Below are 10269 nucleotides of genomic sequence, written 5' to 3'. Positions count from 1 at the left end.
TCTCCACCACAGGCATCTCTTTTCAAAGGGCCAGATTTGTGAAAAGTAAAGTGCCTTGGGGCGGGGCATTTACATGTCCTGATCAGACGTGAGGATATTTAAATGTTTGCACCGTTTTTAATTTTAGAAGAAAAGTAGGGTGTTGTTTTATCAATACAATGTTGCATTTGACCTTTTATTAATTTAACTCTTCTAAAGTCCCTCCACTTACAGTATTGGTTAAAACTTGATAGTACACGCTTATCATTTTTGAACATCTAACTTTGTTTATACTTTTTATCTGTGGTATTTTATACTATGAGAACCCAGGTTGTAAAGGTCTTGAAAATCTGAGTAACTTAAACACTCCACAATAAAAGTTTTTCATTCCTAAACACAAATACTGTCACTCTTCACCACAGGCAGGCCTTTTCAAATACTCCTTCAAAAGGGCCAGATTTGGGGGGAGGGGCGAGTGCCTGGGGGCAGGGTTTTTACATTTCCTGTTTCAGACCTGAAGAGAACTAAATGTGTGCACCTTTTTTAGTCTCAGAAGACAAGTAGGGTGTTCTTTTATCAAACACAATGTTGCATTTAACATTTTATTCAATTAAACTCTCCTAAAGTCCCTCTTTTAAAGAAAACTTTTGAATAATACATGCATTTCTGTGCTTAAAGCTCTTTTGAGGAGTTTTTCGCTGGTTTTGAAACAGACTGAAAGTAATTCTGATGACTCTATATGACCTACAAAAGCAAACCAGACCATCAGCGACAAGATTGATTATTTCTAGTTATTTTTAATGCCTGAAACCACTGGCGGGGGGTTAGGTGTCTGACGAAGCGATTAAATGCATGCTGCTTTTGTTTACATTTCCCAGGGTAAAAATTTAAAGTGAGCGATACATATGACTGTTAAAGAAAGCAGGATGAGATTTTTTGTTAAAAACCACCACCTAAGCATGTACAGGACAAAATATGCAAAGAGATAAGTGGTAAGGCTTTGTCCACAGGGGGCGCCAAAATCAACACAAAGCGAAAAAAGTAATATATGGGTTAAATAACCTACTAATAACAGAATTACCTTCTCAACAAACAGTTAACCAAGCAACATGATAGCTAACATCTGGTAATAGCATAAATGAATACCATATATATATAAATACATATATATACCTAATTTTTTTTTTTAATGTTTTATTATTGATGTTTGTTATGAATAATTAAAGAATAATAATTGGGGTATTTGGCCCATGGACTACTAATTGAATAGATCTAACCTTAAGGCCTTAACTTGTCTTATAGAATTAAAATATCTGCATAACTCTCCCAGTTTAGTAAACAACAACAAAAAATATAGATCCTCATTCCCTAAAACTTATGACTGATGATATTTTTTTATTTAAGTCAACCCTGCATCCTTTTTTCTTTTCCATTGACTCTATTTAATTATATATTAATAATTTCATCTTGTAACACTCATATTTTCTTGTATGAGTTATGTTAAAGTTGTATGTGCTGTCTCTGTTCACCCTGCATGTTGGTAAAATACTCATATTATTAAATATTCAAATTTCAGTCTGCTTTGATAGGCCTATCAGGATTCACTCTCCCCACAGGGTCATCCTCAGAGTGAGACCAGTTTGACAGCCGATTACAGAGCGACGCATAATTGGATTAGGAATGATAATCCAATCCTTGGCGATAATCTGACACTGTCCAGTATCCTTGACTGTGAAGTTTCAGCCATGTCGAAGAGCTCCACTTGACATGATTTGGGAGATTAGGATCAATCAGTCAGTAATCCTGATTTAATGTGTGCAGTGATCCTAATCATTGGCAGACTCTAAACTTGGCATCGGGATCGTCTAATTTGCATTTTGTGAAATGCACATAAGCAAGGATAACATTGAGCAAACATTCTCTAGTTTGCTTCTGTCCATTTAAAGTCATATAAAAAGTTGGCTTGTCTATATGGGCTCAAATATAGAAAGTTGCACTGTTTTGTACAGATCAAAGATTATACTGATGGTAATGGGAGGAAATATGAACTTATGGCTTTTATTAAAGATTGGATATAATTCTGCTAGTGTGCTATCACTCTTAGTTTTACATCATGAAATAAGTGTTGATGTTTATATTCATGTGTCAGTGTGATCTGATTTAGCCTAAATACTATTTTGACTGGAGATTCAACATGTCTGGTTGTGGTTGGGTGCATAATTAATCCTGGTGGTCTTCATTCAGCACTGTTAATTATAAAAGGGAGATGGAGCATTTGTTATATTTACTTACTGCTACACTAATGAATAACTGTAAGATTTTTACCTTTTAAAAAGGTGTTTTTGTTCTGGTAAAAAGGCAGCAGTAGTGGAACCATTAAGCTTCAAAGACTTCAGGTTTCAGAAATTCAATAACTGTCCTCCAGAAGTCAACTCTTTGTGTCCACAGTTTTGAGTCAAGTTGCAACGACTGCAAGGGAGTCAAAGCAATAAACCCTCTGTGGCACAGTCAACATCAAGTTGGTAATGTTTGCCTTTGAACTAGTATCGCATGATGGTGTGTAAAGAGGAGTGTAAGTCAACAAACTGGAGACATGTGAAGTAATTGGCACAGCCCAGAGACTATTTATTGACCTGATACATTTACTTCAGGAGAGGCCAAGTAAACACATATTTAGAATTTGTTCATTTAGGAGGTCAGAATACACAGATACAAGGCTTTTGGACCCAGTTATATTACTGCAGCTGATTGTCAGAAATAAAGTTAGAGCTGTACAGGCAAAATTAGATGATAAAGCTACTGTTTACCTGTTCCTGACTTGGGAAATGACAGTGTTTCGCAAATGATTGTGTATGTAGCACAAATGACAGAGCCCAATTAGGCACGTACACTTAAAACAACCATTTACTTGGAGAGAGAATAATTTCTTGTGACAGTTTACTTAATAACTCAAGCGTCAATACAAGATGTGACACATGGAAAAAGGAATGGCAGGCGGATATGGTGTTGTTCTAAGAGATATGATAGTGTATTCAGTGCTTACAGTCATGTGATGAAATGTGTCTTTAGTTGGCAGTTGATTGCAATTAAGAAAACAATGCACACACGCGGCCTATTGTCTATGTATTTTCTGTGAGTTTTAGGGAATTTAACTTAAAATTGCCAAATTACATCCACCTGGTGAGGCTAGTGGAAATTCATGAATTTAAACAAACAAAAAACCTGATGGATATTATTATTCCAATTTCACGTCTGCTCATGTAGCTAATTTAAGGATGCCACTTGCCACCATTTGCCATTAGTTTACTGTTATATATCGATATTGTTTATAATGTATTAATATTGTTTTCCCACCGGGACTAATATGTAGTGTGTAACACGAGCGCCCTCTGCTGGGCCCCTGCAAAGTTGAGATGTGCGCCCCGCATACTGTTACCTGCCTGCTCTGTCCTCTCCCAGCGGTTAGTTAATTTCTAATTAGCGCCGCTAAAACACTTTAAAGAGTTTCTTTTTGTTGGTTAAAGTGTCATTTCATCGTGTATTATATATAACAGAACTTATGAATGTAATATGTAACTCTTTTGATTATTTTGGTTTGTTGTAGATTAGTTTAAGCTAAAAACGTCATTATGCTTTGCTAGCATAAGTGTAGCTTCTCCGTGGTGTAGCTAACTAACCAACAGTTAACTTAAATTTTCTGTTCTGTTTTATTTCTGGAGCTTATTACAACACAAGTGGCTGTGAGAGAGCAAAGGTAAATATGGCGTTTTGTTTACCTGTAATATACTGTTACAAGTCTACTGTGCCCTGTCCCTGTGCAATTTCTGGAGCTTATTAAAGTGCTGTGGAGCCAAAAAGTGACTTAATCATCATACAACGCAATGGGCTTTTTTTTCCACAGCGGACATTTTGACTTCTAACAGGAGGAAAGGCACAGGTGTTTATAATAACTTTAAGAATGGTTCTGTTGTATTCAGGTGTCTGAGAAAGCCATGCCAGGCAGTCAACGTGCACACAACCAGGAGCATGGAATCGAAGCAGCTGAATGGAATACAGCCATCATTAATGCTATAAACACCTGCGCTTTTCCTACTGTGATATGCTAAAAAGTCTTCTGTGAAAAAGGTAACTTATTAAGAGCAAAACTGGTACCAGGAAAAACCTGAGAGCTTGTCAAAGTGGAAAAACTAAACATAGAGAGACAATTTCCTGAGAAAATAAAGTAGGTATATTAGAAAAATCTAAAAGCTTTACCTCTCTTGAGTCATTATCAAATAGCTTTGTATGCCCAATATTGAAGTGACGAAGTGTAGTTCACCTGGTAAAATTGACATCCTTTTCATGTGAGCCACTCTTCTTCATGAAATCAATGCAGATCAAAGATTTATGTAGTGGTGATTTATCCTTAAATTAACTAATTAAATTTTAAAAAACATGCCGTGAATCTGAAGGTTCTTTGAGGTTCCTTCGTCTTTCATAACAAAAGATAGATATTCGAATATTCTAAATGATATTACTTATGTTATCAGACGTAATCACCTATATCACCTAAACAAATGAATAAATGTTAAATTATTAAACATTACAAAACAATGTGTTTACCTCCAACAATTTATAAAGAATGCTGTGTAGGAAAAAGGCACTTTAATTTAGTCTGTTGAAGCTGGAACAGCCCTCCATCCTGGCCCTGACTCACTTAAAACTCCCGAAGCCCCATGAAGCGAGCAAGATCAGAGAGAGCAGCAGGTCACAGATCTTATTGGGAAACAGGCAGTCTAAATGTGGGCTGGACCCACTATCAGGGGGAGGATCAGATTTTGTACATGAGATTGAGAGATTGGGGTCACACCCAGGGTCTGGAATCAAAGTCCTCCATCTGGAGAGTGTAAAGACATAATGAAGGTTTTGAGCTCTCGGCAGCCTTGAGGAGGTCCAGTTCTGAGCTTTGTTTGTTGTGATTGGACATCTGTGAGAGCCATGGATTGCTGAAGCTAAACATCATGTTCGAACACAAGAGGACTCAGTAATGTACATACATCGTATCAGGGAGTTGAAGAGCCAACGTATGATGTTGAATTTGGAGTTGTTTCATCAGACCTCGAATGCTCGGATGAAGAAAGAGGCTGAGGTGTCGACTGATCTCCATCTGGTGGTGTGTTGCTGGAGCAGAGGAAAAGTGGAGATTTGTCATCTTATCTGGGGAACCAAAAGCAGGAGGTAAAAGGTGTGATATGACTTAAAGTGGCTGCACTCAGTTGCTTTTTAAAGTTCAGCCACGAAGACCTAAGATTCAAGTCACTGTTTCATTCACATTATGATTATTGATGTCACCTGTTAATTTACTGCTTAAGATCTCACAAACTTTGTTTCAGTAGCCTGTGATGTTGTGTGTCCAAACCCAAAGACTGTATCATGAGTGAATGATGCAGACTGATGTCTTACACTAAAGGTCCTTGTTCACCCCCTGCTGGTGATGTGATGTTTTCCCTATTAGACTTCTGACTGATAATGTTTTACATGTATTGGCAATGCATGTGCTGTAAGCCCAACCGTGAAATACACTATGTATCTTTGCATATCACCAGAGCTAACACCACAGCTAGTTTACTGAGAATTAATGGGCTCAGTGGAATTCAGACACTTGCTTAAAGTGATAATCTCGAAAATTTTCATTTAAATAAATGACACCCAGCAGTGGTTGGTGGTTGCGAGTGTTGCGAGTAAACAGTAATCTACTATGGCTGAACAAACAAATAAAAGATCGGTGACTACAGATACAACTTCATAAATAAGTGAAAATCCAAAGAAAAGGCAAACAGTCCAAAAAGAAAGCGACCTTCAGCGAGGAAAATCAATAGTTACAACTGTAGCTAACCATAGACGTCACACATGCAACACTGTCTGGATATCTGGCAAGTATGCTACCGTAATTATCGCTTATCGCCATGCGTGCCACCAAAGAGAACAAAACTGAGATCTTGGAGATTATATCTTTAACTTATAGTTAAGATATAATGGTTGCGCAACTCAGACAGGGACATGAAACTTGATAACCGTGAACGTGACGTCAAACAATTCAGATGTGCTATCAAGTGCCATTGCCTGGAAATTTGGCTGAAAGCACAGATCTGCTCGAAAAGTCTGCTTGGCAAATGGAAAATCTAAAAATCCATGGTGCAGTTGCACACACAGTCAACAGAACTGTAAAACATCAAATGAGCAAATAGTACTTTTTTCGGCATGTTGAGTCCATTCTAACACTAGGTAGTTTTTGAAGCACAAACTATCCAGAATCTACATTTATCCTTAAATGGTGACTGAATGACTGAAAAGCATACTTTAACTACATTTTGGTAATAGTCAACTAAACTGCATAGATTTCTCTTTTTTGGGTTGCTGTCCAAGGATAACTGACTTTGAATCTTCCAACAAATCCGATATCTAGCTTTCCTCTTGATACATTTGGCAATACCTGGTGCAAATATGTAACTGGTAAATTTACCTTCAATTTCTCCCATTATTTGGGATACTACTGGATACTAATTTATTTTTCAACCACTGACATTTGGAAATGCTGCCAACGGATGAACTCTGGAATCTGGCGTATTCTCTCGTCATATTTGACTAAAAATCTTTCACTTGTCACACTAGGATAACAGCACAGGTGTTACTTATGAAAAAGTTCGCCCTTCAGGGGCGCTGACTTTGGCACCTATGAGAAGAATAACTGCATGTTGTTTTAAACAAGTAAGAAATGTTTTCATTGAAATAGAGTACATTACAAATGCAAAAAGTCAGTTTGAGTATTATGATGTAAATATAATTCTATTGGCAGGCCTTTTAAAAGCCACTTCCTTCCTGCATGTCTTTCTTATTCCAGCCACTAGATGGTAGTGTTGTTGTGGCAATACTTTCCAAAGCACTGACATTGAAATTGGCTTAATTTCATCATTTCTATTTAGACACAAAGGGAATATTTTTTAGAACACTTAATTAATGATTACACATGATTAATCACAATGATTATGATGGCTATGCTAAGTGTAATTGCTGATATGGTGAATCTTTTACACCTGGGTAAGATGTAGGTTGGTAAATTTGCGGTATAATGACACATCTGACTTTGCTTGGCACAACATTTTCATTTTTCAACAGTTTTAAACTCCACATAACAGTTTTTTTCACATGCACTCTATAAACATGTATTGATCTGTCTGTTCAGATCTCATGTTCTCCTTAATTTAAGCTGGTAAAAGTCTCGAGTTGAAACCAACATCTCTTTTTCAGAAGAGACTGTGAGCATAAAAACACTTACAATAGATATAAACAACATAAACCAATATAAAACTTAATTTCTTGTTAAAATGCTATCCACTTTCGTCTAATCTTAATACCATAATCATGACAAAATCAATGCTTTCAAACTTGTTTCGCTAGCAAAAGAAGCTAAGGTTTAAAACAACACATAAATGCACCTTTAAGTAGTTATCTTTGGATAAAATATGGGGGCATTAAATGTATCCATAACTACTTTTTAGTACAGATTTATTGCTTATATTTGGTTACTGCTAGTGTCAGGTCCGTCATCTTGTGTTACTTGGTGCATCAAAGTTTCTAAACTCTGCACCTGTAACGCAACATCCTATGTGCAAAGTGGAGGCTCGTGCCTATTGTGGGCTGATATAGGGTGTTGTCTACGGCACGCATGATTACTTTAGGTTTTATCACAGAGAGATAAAGACAAAGACAGAAAGAGAAAGTGGGGTTGGCTACCCAGAAGTTAGTTATAAACCCTTCGGGGGGTGTTCAATGAAACATCTGCCACGGGTTGTGACCCTTTTGAACCTCCCCCTAAGCCCCCTCCCATGTTCCTTCAGCATTCAACCCGCATTTGAAAACTGGGCTTCTCATCGGGGAAATGCGCAGTAGTGAGTGAGTGAGTGAGTGAGTGGACACAGATATTTGAAAAGGCTTTATTGGACAACCCTGCAGAGACACCCCCCACCAACCATTTTTTCTTTTCGCTTGTGCGCGCGCAGGAGCAGCTGTCATTGGGTCGAAGCGGGTGCCCGCGAGCGCTGGCTGCATACAGCGAAAGACTATCTTGTTTGAAGATTATGCCGCAGCTTCTGGCCATCTTGTATCAGACAGGATGAGACGTTGAAATTAAAAAGACTACGAGAAGCGGAGCCCCCCCTTTTTTCTCCAGACAGGCAGGTTGACAGGCGAATACCTCAACGAGGCGCAAAAATCACGTCTGCCGCTGTGTGTGCTGAAAACACCTCACTCGAGTTGTGGATTATTCCGAGGACATCGTACTGAAACCATGAGCTGGGGGTCAGAGCTATGGGTGAGTCTCAGTGCACTTGTATATCGCCTTTTATTGAGCTCGTGCGAGCCTAACGGTTCAAAGATAAACGTGCGCGTGGCGAGGCGCAGTGTGCACCCATGTTTGGCGCTAAAACGACGTTTAATATGCGCTGCTTTGCGGGGTCTGTTCCTCTGTGACGTTAGCCAACTAATTTGTAGCGCTAATCACTGAGGATTATGGATTTTGGCAACAATGACTTGTGTTACAATTCGTTCTATGACATCATTTAGCTAGTTTGCTACTGCTAACCATCCATTTTAGTTTACATTTTAGCATTTCTAAACACGCTTTGCACACACCCCCTCATAATATACCATAGCTATTATTATGGTGCTAAGTTATTAAGGTTGTATGTCCATGTTGCAGTGTGTGGTAACGGTTTCATCTATATTGTCACGTTAAGTGGAGGAAGTAGAAGAGGTTAAGTTCTCTTATTTATCAACTTCAAACAAAGGGGTAGTACTGAAGAGTACTTCTTGCACCACTGCTTTTACCACTAAGTAAAAGTAGCAATACCTCAGTGGATAAATGCTCTGCTACTAAGCAAAAGTCCTTCATTTAAATAAAAGTACACAAGTATCCGTGGCAAAAGTAGCAGCACCCGTGATGCAAAATGGCCATTTTAGAATAATGTATGTGATTTTAGTGGATTATAAATAATGTTAGCATTGTTTTGTTGCAGCTGGATGAACAGGGAGTTAAATTTATCCACATTAATATGTCATTATTTATTGTATTGTATTGTATTGTATTTATTGTATTTGTATTCATAATCTGACTGAATCCAAAGATATCAAAATAATTGTTGTTGATCTAAATGTACAATATATATCTCTCTGACGTAGTGGAGTAAAATACAAAGTTGCCGAAAATGGAAATACTCAAGTGGTGTCTCATATCTCAGACATATACAGTACTTGAGTAAATGTACTAAACTCCACAACTCACTAGTTATTTCATTTAAGTAAACAATTTAAACAGCTTGCTAATTTGAAATTGCATTTACATGGAAATTGTATTCACAACTTTTGAAATACAGGACCAACAAACTATTTGCATCTACAAAAAAAGACATTTATGAAAGGTTAGACCAAGATTTCACAACAAATTGCACTTAATTTGACTTCCTCAGCAGTACCTCCAGAGTTTTATTCTTCATACTTGTGCAAGTCATAGAGAACCTGTAATGGCCTCCTCTTAATAGTTAGCATGTTATAGAACACCACTCACTGTGGGCAACAATAGAAGGCAAAGTAAAATCCCAGTGACCTTACTATCATAAATTCCTCTGCGATGATGTCACCTTTTATCCCACCAGAATCCCCTTTTGGGATTGCTGAACTTCATACAACCTTGTAGTTGCTCTTATCAAGCCAGTCACTGTATCAGCGGTATTCCCCATATTCAGACACAGAGGCACTCACGTTTTAGGGCTATGTGTTTTTTTAAACTACAGCATTCAAATGATCAAGATTACAGGACTGTGTCAAACTATTTTTACGACGTGATAATAAGCAGTTGTGGCGAGTGGAATTCCTGTTGTCAAAGGTTTTGTTTCAGTGTCTGGTGATGTTGTTTTGTTGTGGAAGTGATGCACTGGAAAAGCTGTCATTCTGCTGTCCGCATGTTGGCAAAGTGCCTGTAAGAGGTGCTGCCCTGTTGTTACAGCATTCGGTTTACATTAAGTATGAACAGGGGTATGTTTGCAGCATGTGTGCCTTTGTGTAAACGCATGCAGAGTATGCTTGCGAGTTACCACACATTTGAACCTGCAAAAGGTTCACATTTTACTGACATACTTAGATCTCAGCCCTTGTACTGCAGTTATACAACATCTCTAACCTGGGTTGTTCCTTTTAATGCATCTCTCTTTGCTTAATTTTGACATATAGGCCAACAACACTGCATACCACTCGATC

At 37.9% G+C, this 10269-nt stretch overlaps 1 protein-coding gene across 1 annotated transcript in view; it reads left to right on the top strand.

Annotated features, from left to right (window-relative positions):
• Positions 1-8074: 8074 nt before the first annotated feature.
• fnbp1b (formin binding protein 1b) overlaps positions 8075-10269 on the top strand; it is an 85184-nt gene continuing 82989 nt past the window's right edge. Inside the window, exon 1 of the mRNA XM_069672942.1 lies at positions 8075-8329. Within this exon, the coding sequence (XP_069529043.1) occupies positions 8306-8329 (24 nt within the window). The 5' untranslated portion in view covers positions 8075-8305. The remainder of the gene's footprint in view (positions 8330-10269) is intronic.

This window comes from Semicossyphus pulcher, unplaced genomic scaffold (genome assembly GCF_022749685.1).
Source record: "Semicossyphus pulcher isolate SPU_LCO1_2020_fin unplaced genomic scaffold, fSemPul1.0.p SCAF_22, whole genome shotgun sequence".
Classification (NCBI taxonomy): domain Eukaryota; kingdom Metazoa; phylum Chordata; class Actinopteri; order Labriformes; family Labridae; genus Semicossyphus; species Semicossyphus pulcher.
Note: the sequence above shows the minus strand (reverse complement) of the source record. Positions and strands in the feature narration are given on the sequence as shown.